Source organism: Carlito syrichta, unplaced genomic scaffold (genome assembly GCF_000164805.1).
Source record: "Carlito syrichta isolate Samal-C Ts95f unplaced genomic scaffold, Tarsius_syrichta-2.0.1 Scaffold316251, whole genome shotgun sequence".
Lineage (NCBI taxonomy): Eukaryota > Metazoa > Chordata > Mammalia > Primates > Tarsiidae > Carlito > Carlito syrichta.
In genome coordinates, this window is record NW_007260347.1 from 167,348 (window position 1) to 179,482 (window position 12,135).

Here is a 12,135-nt window from a genome sequence, read left to right on the forward strand (position 1 = left end):
GAATGGGAAAAGGCCCAGGCGCTTCCCGAAACAGCCCGGAGGGGTGCCGAGACACACAGACCCGGAGGAGAGGCCGCGCTCCGACGACCCCCAAGCCCAAGCCCGCGGCCACCGCCCCCCGCGGCCCCCCGCTGGCGAGCCTCCGGCCACGTTCCCCAGCCTTTCCTGGAGGCTGTTAACTTCAGCTGTTTTCTCCCGGAAAGGGAAGGATTCATACTGCTGTTGGAAAACGATTACCTTTTCCCTGTCTGATTAAAATACAATCTTTGCATAACTGGGGGAACTGCCGGTGGACATCGCTCAGTCGTGCTCAAAGGCACTTCTAGCATGACTGGGGAAAAAAAAACTGTAGACCAACGACTCCCTTCAGTAGATCTGGTCCTGACTTGAGGGTGGACCCGGCAATGGGAGACAGACCGAGAGGAAATTTGCATCAAAATCCACCAACTCTGAAAATACTCTTGAATTCTCGGAGGGAGAAAGGTTCTGAGAAACACACTTGACAAGGGGGTGCCCACTTGGGAAAGGATGATCGGGTTCCACTGTAAAGACACCTTTCCAGTGAGCTCAGCCTGCAAGAAACCCCCATGAGGCTGAGTGGTCAAGCAACACATGGTCCAATTACACCAACACCTGTGTACCTAAGAACAATTTAAAAACATCCAGAAGCAACAGTGATTGGGAAGGGTGGAACTGGAGAGAAGGAGGAGGAGAACCAGGAAATCTTAGAAAAACCTCAGCTGTCGAAAAAAAAAAATTTTTTTTTAAAATAATTTAAAAATTATATTTTAAAAAAATAATTTTTAAAAAAAATTTAAAAATTATATTTTAAAAAAATAATTTTTAAAAAATAATTTAAAAATTATTTTTGCAGAGAAGTCACGGCCATAAAAAAACACTACATTGGAAAGGCATTCATAATAAATTATAGAAAAACTTTATTTAGCATATAAACTGAAATGGTAATGGTCAGATTATTTAACAAAGAGTGTCCACCATCTCTACAAGTATGTGGTGATTCCACATGCAAAGTCTACACATAACACAAACTGAAGATCCTTGTTCTTCCTTAGTGGAAAGTTAAGCTCTGCATGGAATACAAGATTCCAGTTGAATAACTCTACTTGCTGGTGGATCAACAGATTTTAACGACATGAGACAGTCTCAATTTCTAGACAATAAAAAAAATTAAAAGTTGCTAGTTGCTGAAGCAAAACAATATTTCCATCTATTTACTTTAGACAAGTATTAAACACAAGATGGATTCCCCTTTTTTAATGTAGCCTCCAAATTATTAACTCATGCTTTGATGAAGTTGCCCAAATGCTACCCTGGGTTATATTTAAAATTCTCACAGGTGTACCTTATGTTCTTTGACACAGTATAAAGTCCTTCCTTTATTTTTAAAGCACCAGCTCAATGGAACTGGATGCCAGGGTGAGGGAAAACATCCTGTATACCAGGAAATTCGACATATAGTATCAGAAATAAATACATAAATAAATAGAAAAAAAGGAAGGAAGAAAAGACACAAGACAAAGCTCTCAGGGAGGAACAGAATGAGCTAAATGCCCTTGGTGGCTGGTTCCTGAAACCCAAACCTTGAGCCCCACAGAGGCTTCTCTACCTTCCTTTATTCCTACCTTTGAGAACATGGAAATAGAAACAAGAAAAAAAGCATGAGCATGCATTTATGCAGAATTTAACCAAATGTTTAGAAAATCTTCAATTATTAATTAATGAAAGACCTGTTTAAATTCTAGATCACCTTTCTCTTAGTCTAAATTTTAAAAGCATGATCTTAGGCCAGGCACAGTGGCTCACACCTTATAATCCCAGCACTTTGGGAGACCAAGGTGAGAGGACTGCCTGAGTTCGAGACCAGCCTGGGAAACTTGGCAAGACTTTATCTCTACAATAAATCAAAAAATTACCCAGGCATGATGGTGTGCACCTGTAGTTCCAGCTACTTGGAAGGCTGAGGTGGAAGAATCACCTGAGCCCAGCAGGTCGAGGCTGCGGTGGCCGTGAGCATGCCACTGCCCTCCAGCCTGGGCAACAGAGTGAGACTCCAAAACAAAATAAATAAATAAATAAAAATTTAAAAATGAAAGCATGATCTTGAAGGGCTTGTGTACTTAAGTCCATCTGAAGAGTACAAAATTTAATCTCCAAGTCACTGGTGGGCAAAACTTGTGGGCAGGTTTTGGTCAGAACTGCATCCCCATCTTTTACTAAGTCTCTGAAGCATCAGATATAAAGTCAAAATTCCTGCATATTGATTATCGATCTCCCTCTCAAGTTCTTAAACATGTGCCAATAAAGCCATACAAAAATGAAAATGTTTTCAGTTTCCAGCTTCTGTCAGAGGCCAATGCATATCCTGATGGATGCAGCTCCTGCCAGAGGGGAGGGTGAGCACTTGAGGAGAAGTTCCAAGTACAGTTGAGAACAAAAACACAGTATTAGAAAGACTGCCATAAATCTCCACCATGAGGAGATTTCTTTAACTATAACATTTTTCAAAAGTAAACAAATTGGACTCTATTTGCAGCAACTCTAAGTGGAGCATAAATTTAAGTGATTTGTTCAGCTCACTGATAGGGGCTATGTTACATAAATAATATTTTCTTCCTGTCAAGAGTTATTTACATACATAGAGCAATTCAGTTGAAAATGAAATATGACGCCATAAACCATTATCTTATAGAAAATCATAAAGAAAGCAAATATGCAAGTCTATTAAAGACTTAAAAGCTTCTCATAAACTGCTTTATTTGGTGAGGGGGGAGACTTCAAATCATACAGTCTGTCATAGAGAAAACGTATTGCTGACAGGCAATCTGGTGCTCTGGGGGCCCGACACCCAGCCAGCCACTTGGGTCCGCACCCTCCCCACACACTGCTACCGACCAGGCTAGTGGAGTGGGTTATCACAGCATAGGCCCGGCCATCTGGAACAAGCCCCATGGGGTTCAGTCCCTTTAGGTTGTGGTGGAAAGGGGGTCAGGTCAGTTGAGTGCACAGCACAAAAGCTTCAGAAATCTTTTCTCCCCCTGCAGGTACAATACGATCAGCACTCCTTCTGGGTGTGATAAGCAGTGTGTGCCACACAGGAAACGACCAGATCACAGTTCAGCACACAGTAGTCAATTCTGCTTTTCTGGTATGGTAGTGTCTATGATATTCCGCTCCTTTGGTTCTAGGGTGGCAAAAAAGGAAACATCCTGGTCCAGGTCTGACTGTAGAGTTAAGATGGTCTCTTCAATGAATTCAAGATGAGGGTTACCAGCATTTCTAAAATATGCTGGAGAGCAAAACCAAGAATCAGAATCACGTGTGCCATGAACTGTGTTCAAAAACACACTTCATTTTGTTTCTTGTTAACCACATATCAGGACAATAAGTCATTCTTCATAGAACAAACCCATACGTGTGTCATTTCAAATGATAACATGCCTAACCAAAGAGTCTTTCTTACATGTCAGAAATGGACTCCCAATGGGTATGCTTTTTTAAAAAATTATAATAACTACAAAAATTTTAATATTAAATTTTTATTCCTACAACACGAAAGAAATAACAAATGTGTGGAATTCAGGAGAGGAGTGGGTTGTTGGTGGGGGGATGGAGGTGAGTGGCAAGAAACATATATCCAGGGCAGAGTTTAAGATATTAAACTCTGGAACACAAAGCTTATACTAAATCCTTTTAAGATTTAAAATAACCTACTAGGTTAGGCAACAAATGTTTTCTTACTGACTACAAAATAATACCATTAAAACTTGACTAGGCACAGTGGTTCATGCCTATAATTCCAGCACTTTGGGAGGCCAAGGCAGGAGGATTCCTTGAGCCTAGGAGTTCAAGATTGGCCTGGGTAACATAAGGAGACCTCATCTCTATAAAAAAAATCAACAAACTAGCCAGGTGTGGTGGCCTGTGCCTATAGTCCTAGTTACTTGGGAGGCTGAGGAGGAAGACTGCTTGAGCACAGGAGATAGAAGCTGCAGTGAGCTGTGATTGTTCCACCACACTCCAGCCTGGGAGACAGAGTACAACCACTCCCCCAAAATTTACAGTTTAAATCTGCTACCTTTCATAATCTTTTATGTCATAACTCAAAATTTACAAAAAGTTTCCTTCCTTTCTAGAAGGATAGGTAATATTTTGCATTTTAGTATGTGTTTGTTAAATGTAAACAATGAATTACATTCATTCCCTTAATCATTTTATAAGTAACATAAATATTAAACATAAAAGTTAGTGCACTAATTTATATGATAAACCTTAAGCATGCTGTCCCAATTTCCTTAAGCATGCCAGCAATTTCCTAGAAGAAATCTCACTGCAACCTTTAACAACCAATGGGGCTGATTTAAAATGTGTGAGCTCAGGAAAGTGTTCCACGTACCTGTCTCCAACAGCGTCTGCCTCAGCGTCTTGGCCAGTAGGACCCTTACGTTGGGCACGGGGTCAGACGCAAGGCTCAAGAGGCTGGGAAGCAGGTGCTCTGTGAACTCGCCCACAGGCACGCCCTCCTTACTCACCACCGCCTACAAGAGAGCCCACCAGAGAGGCAGTGTTTCCCATGGGTTCTAGAAATGTAATTTCTTTAAATCCAATGAAGTCATTCAGAGTCTGCAGGGTTAAGACGTGTGTGCGATTTTGTAAGCCTCAAGCACAGAATTTGGCTAGAAAAACCCAGTTAACATTTCATTATAATTCACCACCTAGCCATGTTCGGTGGCTCAGCCTGTAATCCCGTGCCTTGGGAGGCTGAGGTGAGTGGATTGCCTGAGCCTGCGGGTTCGAGACCCATCTGAGCAACTTGGCGAGACCTCATCTCTACAATAAATAATTTTTAAAAAATCAGCAGGGTATGGTAGCGCATGCCTGTAATTCTGGCTACTCGGAAGGCTGAGGCGGAAGGATCGCCGGAGCCCAGCAGGTCAAGGCTGCAGTGGCCAGGAGCGGCCACTGCACTCCAGTCTGGACAACAGAGTAAGACTCCAACTCAAAAAAATAAATAAATAAATAAATAAATAAAAATAATTCACCACCAACCCAGTTGCAGTGGCTCACGCCTGTAATTCCAGCAATTTGGGAGGCAGAGATGAGAGGACTGCCTGAGCCCAGGGGTTCAAGACTACCCTGGGCAACTTGGCAAGACCTCATCTCTACAATAAATCAAAAAATTAGCTGGGTAGGGTGGCGCATGCCTATAGTTCCAGCTACTTGGAAGGCTGAGGTGGAAGGATCGCCTGAGCCCAGCAGGTCAAAGCTGCAGTGGCCATGAGAGTGCCACTGCACTCCAGCCTGGGCAATAGTGAGACTTGACTCAAAAAAAAAAAAAGCACTACCAAGCCCTATGTTACAAGTCGTGTAAGATCTGGCAGGAAAAGCACAGGCTTTGGAGCCAGATGGGTCCAGGTTCAAAGTCTAAATTGGTCATTTGCTGGCTCTGTGGCCTCAGGTAAGTGGCTTGACTTTCCGAACCTCAGTTTCCTCATCTGTACAGTGGCAGGTCCTGTATGCAAACACCTAGCATGGTGCTGCCACATCGCTGGCCAGTGAGAGCTGAGAACCCCCACCTCAATAATGCACAGGCGTCGTGGCTGTTGAGTAGCAGTCAAATCCCAACTGTAGCCCATGCCCAGACCGCTGCACATGAGGAGTTGTACCACTCCTACTGTCTATACTTCCCTACCCTGTAAGCACTCCCAGCACCCACATGCTGCCTCGCCAAGCACAGAGCTGCAAACGTGTTCTCACTTTACTCTTACAACGAACCCTGGAAATCACAGTGAGCCTGGTTCAGCAGGTGAGAAAACTCTGGTCCAGCGTGGTGATGACACCCAAGGTCTCATGGCCAACATGTGGCAGCAGGCTTGGGCGCTGTGGGCCAGGTGGGTGGCTTCCACAAAAGGGAGCCTGTGTTGTGGCGGGCAGCCCTGAACACCTGCTGCTGCCGCTCCCCAGGCATTTTCCTCTCAGTGCCAGGCGCCATGCCAGGTAACTATCAGCTCATTGAAGCCTCATGATGGCACTAGGAGGTAGGCACGTGTCACAGGTAAGAGCGAAATGCAGGCAGGCTGTCCTGGCCATGGCCACCCTCTTGGAGTACTGGAATCAGGCTTCATACCAGATAGTTCTAATGCAAATCAGGCCCCTTAACCTTCAGGTAGTCTCGTCCTTCTGTTTAGTACAGATTTTCTGAATCTCAGCTAAATAATTAAACAGTAAAAGCAACAACACACTTCCTTGATGCTTTCTCCGCAAAATGATCTGGAACACCGCCAACTTCCTGGCAAAAGGTGGTGATGCCCAGGCTGGGGACTGTGAGCTTGATATTCACTGTGAGTGGATGGCCAAAGAGCCCCTGCAATGCCCCTCCAGCCCAAGAGGGGGCGCCAGCCAGTCCCCTGGTGGAGGTGGTTTGAGGGAGAGAAAGGGGGCTTCCTGGTCTGGGTCAGGAAAGTCCAACCATCGCCTCCCTGTGCTACCAGCAAGTGGGATGACGGGTTCACAGGGGTTCTTCACCCCATCCCCTCAACCTTTGCACATGCTTGAAAATGTGCATAACAAACAGTGAAACATTTAAAATAATCAAACTTCAGCAGGAAAAAAAAAAGTGCATGGTTTTACACTTTCTGTGTGATCTTGAACAAGTTACTTAACCTCTCTGGGCTCCAAGTGCTTCATCTGAGAGAACTGGTCTAAAGGTATACTGGTATGCCACACTCCACACACGGTAGCTCTCATCAGAGAATTCAATGTGTGATGAGATGCCTGGCACACAAGAGGCCTTCCAGAATTGGCAGCTGTGATCACTGCCGTTGTCCCTAGCTGAACACAAGTCACACCCTCACTTCCAAGATGCAAGTAGAGAGGCTGATCCGAGCAGCTGGGCAGGCTGACAGGAACGTCACAGGCTTCCTCTGAAGAGGTTCAACAGTCTGCCCTAATCTACTGCTCTGCTCTGCCATACCCTCCTGCCAGGGCCGCCGGCTAAGATACGGTACCGTGGCGGACACAGCCCTGGATGGACCTGGCCCCCACTCTACCACATGGAAGGCGAACAGGCTTGCTCACTCTGTCGTCAGCATCCATGGCATATCTGGGCCATGGAAGTACTCAAGTAGTTCCTCCCAGGTGAATGAGTATGCCAGTGGGTAACCCAGGGCAAGGCATTCGCCAGCTGGGCAGGTCACAAATCTCTGCAAGACAAGAGGCTAGGGAAATTGGCCCTGAAACTCCTGGCTAGGGCTCAGGGCTGGGATCTCTTTCTGCTGAACCTGACATTGTCACATGGCAAGATTCCCCAGGTCTTGCTAACCTGACAGATGAAAGCAAAAGCTTGCCTTCCGACCCACTTGGGACAGTGCCGGAACCTTACGATGAGTTCGTTGATGAAATTTAACCCCAATGTACTTTCACTGTTGGAATAAAACTTCTGCAGAATTGCCACAACCTATGAAAAAACATTAGGAGAGTAAATTCAAAATGCTGCCATCTTCTTGAATTAGGAAAATGACTCCACACAGAAACGGGAGATTTTTACATGCCCTCTACCTTTAAAATGAATTTATAAGCACAAGAGAAAGTAATGTTTGTCACAGTCATCGTTAGAACACAGAGAAAAAGGATGTTTAAATATATGGCAATACACATGCACACACATATTCATACACATAAAACCCTTCATAAAAATAAGACTAAAAAGAGGACTGACGTTAGAAAAATATATTATTAATCTTAAGGCTCCAAACTCTAGAACCTGTCCCCCTGCATAATAACTAAATTACTACCTTTCAGAACATGTCACTTTTATAAAGTTTTAATGCCATCAGAGTATCTTAAAATCAGTATTTTCAAATGTGATTTTTTGGGTCAGTATCCAGCCAGTAAAAGCCCACTAAAACAGATCAGCTTTTCTATACTAGAGTCTGCTTACTAAATACCTGTCTACAAAATCAAGCTGTAGAGTAAACCCAACCTGTATTTTAAAAAACACTAAGCTACTGTTTAAAGGCTTCATATATAAAAATGATTGATTCACAATGTCCATCGCTGAAGCCTACAACTTAGCAAAAAAGCTGTCCTGCACATTAATAAAACTATAATACTGGACCGAATTTCAACATTTAAAAGCTGGTTTCACAGGTAAACTGACAAATTAAGAAAAAAATCAAGAAGTTAAAAAGGAAGACGCATGAACATTCCTATTTGCAAAAATTCCTGAGCTCCTTACTAGCTTGCAGGAAGTCGACCGCACTTCAGAAACCCTGTCTGCACACAGCCTGAGAGCGACGTACACGAGGTACTCATGGACGTCATCCGGGCCACAGAGCTCCAGAATCAGAATCAGCTGTCTGAAATGTAAACAGAAAAAGCATTATTTTGAGGGCCCAAAGCACCTTATCAATTTCTCTTTACTCTCATTTCATCTTATGGATAAAAATAGCTGGGCTGGGAAGTGAACAGCAATGAAGACCCAGCAAAGGCTTTGTTCAGGAAAATAGAAAGTTGAGGGAAATGACCACGCAAAAAAAGCAATTCTTCATCTCATGCACGCACGCACATAAATCAAAAAGGAAATAAAATAGACCCCGAAAAACAGGAGCTGAGAAATTTATGAGTACGGGTTTAATATTTCAATTTGGGGTTATCAGTTGGAAAGCACATAAAACTTGAAAAATCAGATAACACAAAAATAGCCAGAATGCTGAGGTTCCCAAAGACGGGCAGATCCAGGGACCACACAAGAGAGGCCTGCAGCTGCCAATTAAATCTGACACGGCCGCGGCTCCGGCTCCACGGCAGGCGCGAGGCTCCCGGTGCGGCGAAGCCCGCGTGTGAAGAGCCCGAGCCTCCGCGCCAGCGACAGGAGCCCGCAGGTGGCGAGCGAGCCCGCTCCAGCAAGCCCGGGCTCCGAACGGGCGACTGGAGGAAATGAAACAGAGGTCGGGACGCGGGGCCAGAGCCCGGAGGGCCGCCCAGGGCTTCGCTTGAATATCAAAAGCACTGTTTCCAGAACAAAGAAGCCAACATCACGGGCTGGGAGCACGGCTCTCGTATCAGCAGTCCCGGCGGCAATAAGCTCGCTGAGATGGGAGGTGGTGGGAGATGGGAGGTGGTGGGAGGTGGTAGGAGATGGTGGGTGGTGGGAGGTGGGAGGTGGGAGGTGGGAGGTGGGAGGCGGGAGGCGGGGGGCGGGAGGCGGGAGGCGCGAGGCGGGAGGCGCGAGGCGGGAGGCGCGAGGCGGGAGGCGCGAGGCGGGAGGCGCGAGGCGGGAGCCGGGAGCCGGGAGCCTCAGAGACAGCGCGGCCACCGCACCGCCCCGGGAAGCCGCTGGAGGGCGCAAGGCCTTCGTGGGAACGCGGACCTACTTTCCCGATCCTCTGAGAACACAGCATAATGGCCAAAGCCTCCATCTCTCAAATTAAGCATCATGATTAAAGATTACTGCAAAGAGAAAATCTTTCAGTTGCTCCTGGCATCAGCCAAATCATATCCTGAGGAGCTGCAAAAGCCTGATGAATTTCTTTAGGGAAGGCAATTATTTAAGAGATTTCTAGTTGAGGATAAGAAAAATGAAAATTAAAGATACCGAAATGAATCTCAACAAGGTGAAAACTAAAACCCAAACAACCACCACCACCAGCAAATTCCCTCAATACCATGAAAGGCATGTTAAACACCTTGAGAAGGGGAGTTATTTAAAGGGATGTTGGCACCCTTTCATGATCACTAAAACCTGGACCATACCTTTTGCCACAAAAGAGATAATTAACTCCTTCATGCACAAAACAGCACACAGATACGAGGCACCTTGGGGATGTTTTTATTTCATAATCATCTCGTCTGGGCCAGCCCCCTTCCTGTCTCCCACAGTAGCCTAATTGTCTTCAGAAGCTGAAGTACATAAAGCAGGCTGTACCCTGCAGAGAGCACACTCAGAATGTTCACGAAAGCTTTGGCAAAACCTGCTCCGATTAATAGGAAAATATTGAAGAGCGGGTGATTCATCTTTTATTTGGTTCAAATAAATTGCCTTATAGAACAGCAGAACACTCTAATTCCAAAGTGACTCCAGCCCTGTCTTCCTCTGAATATGAATGTCTCCCGGGAGACTGTGGTATTTGTATCTTAGGGTTTTTGGAATTCAGTTTATACCTTAATAAAAACATAATCTCTTTACCTGAAAGAACACTCTTATTGCTGGTTTAGAAATCAATTATAAGGTAGGATGATTAAGAATTATCCCACCTAATTTGCCTTCTCATATCCCCAAATATGTTTACTTACTCTGCTAGTTCATATCGAAACCTCCAATTCCTGCTGTTATCGGTCACTACAAATTCTTGAAGCTGATAAAGATATTCTCTCCTCTTGTCTTCATGAAGCAACTATTTTTTTTAAATGTAGACATAAATAAGTATATATACATGAGCCCAAATACCACTTTTATTATATTTCTGGTTATACATTTGCCACTGGCAAGAACTCTGCATTTCCCCCAAGACCCCACCAGCTGTCAGCCAGTGTGAATCAACAGCCATCCACTGACATCAAATGCATCCCTGGATGCTTCCAACCTGCTCCCCTGGCTAGTACATGCACTGATGTATTTCTAAATGGTCCCGGTCGTCCCTCTTTCATAATTCCTACCTAAAAGCCCAGCCTGTGTATGCCCGGCAGACAGCTGCCTGTGCTGCTCCCAGGGCATGTGATGGTGCCTCTTTCCTGGGGCAAGGACAGCCTCAATGGTGCAGCCTGGCAAGGGCAACCTTGGTTGTGTGGATGCAAAGAATTCATTTTTAATGGTCACTTTTAAACTATTGTTTTAACATTCATCATTTCTTTAGGGGGAAAAAAAGCCAGAAGGGAAGCAGGCAGCATCTTTCAGAAAAAACACTTCATATAGAACTGAGGTTGGACTTCAGCCAGCCCCTTCCCCTGGGTGACTTCCAGACAAGTCAGGTCACTGCCCAGACCCCGGTTTCCTCTTCTGTATATAGTGTGCTAGGCTATGTGTCTATCACCTTCTACAGAATTACAGCTCTAAGACAGGAAGATTAGAAAGAAAAATCTAAATCTAAAAATATTTACCCATCACTTAAAGAACACCAACTTTAAGATTGAATGGTACATTTGAGCTGAAGAACATTAGACAACTACCTTGGTTTTTCACTGACACCATATACATCCAGGGGTTAACAAATTTGATTTGGAGAGTGAAGTCTGTTTTTTGCTTTTAACCCTTCATCCTACCTTTAGAAAATCATACAGGTGTTTAAGAACTCCTGTGTGTACTTCATCCAGATCCTTTAAAAATCCATTGAAGATGGGCACCAGGTCAACTGCTGTTAACTGATCCCCAAGAATCACAGCCAGCTCATGGAGAGAGGAGGCCAGGATCTGACGTACCTTCCACTAGGGGCACACAGCAGACACACGAATCACAACAATCAAGTGCAATTCAGCATTCCCAATGTCTTCTGTGGCATTTCTCGACACTGCCAGGTGTCAGCCACTGAAAGCTTCATTTCATCAGAGGCCAGGAAATATGCCAATTTGTATCTGCATAAAAATTCAGGTCAGTGGGCCCCACATCCCTTTCCTCCTAATTACTAATAGGTGACCCACCCCTGTTTGTGTGCATGCCTCTGAAAGGGTGAATTCTACCTGCATGTTGGATGCCAGTGCTTCGTACGTGTCCTTCAGGCAGTGCCAATTCTGCCTGCCCAGGGTCAGTGCCACCCCAGGGAGGCTGTACGCATGGTGCTTGGCTATGTCAGTGTCGACAGTCTGTGCTTGAGCTGAGTCAGTCATGTACACATACTGATCCAGCAGGGGCTGAGGTATCACATCCTGGGAGGCAAGAAGAAAGGAAGCTATTGTGCTTCCGTGAGAGATAATCAACGACAGGTGGTTCTCATGAAAAACACACAGAGTGTAGACTTTAGAGGTGAACCCGACAAAGCAGAAATCTGAGAGAAACAAGAGGCCTTCCGAGAACCAAAGCACTTCGGACTGGCGGCCTTGTTTTCTCCAGGGAGCAGGTTTTCAATTCTGACTGAAGTGAGAGCAGTGCCCACAACTCATCTTTTTAAGATTGCTACAACATCT

At 45.0% G+C, this 12,135-nt stretch overlaps 1 protein-coding gene across 1 annotated transcript in view; it reads right to left on the minus strand.

Annotated features, from left to right (window-relative positions):
* Positions 1–3,149: 3,149 nt before the first annotated feature.
* The window catches only part of LOC103276575 (serine/threonine-protein phosphatase 4 regulatory subunit 1-like), a 79,642-nt gene continuing 70,656 nt past the window's right edge, over positions 3,150–12,135 (minus strand). Inside the window, 7 exon segments of the mRNA XM_021706963.1 lie at positions 3,150–3,307; positions 4,415–4,556; positions 7,340–7,474; positions 8,255–8,375; positions 10,312–10,412; positions 11,278–11,439; positions 11,692–11,940. Coding sequence (XP_021562638.1) covers positions 3,150–3,307; positions 4,415–4,556; positions 7,340–7,474; positions 8,255–8,375; positions 10,312–10,412; positions 11,278–11,439; positions 11,692–11,940 — 1,068 coding nt within the window.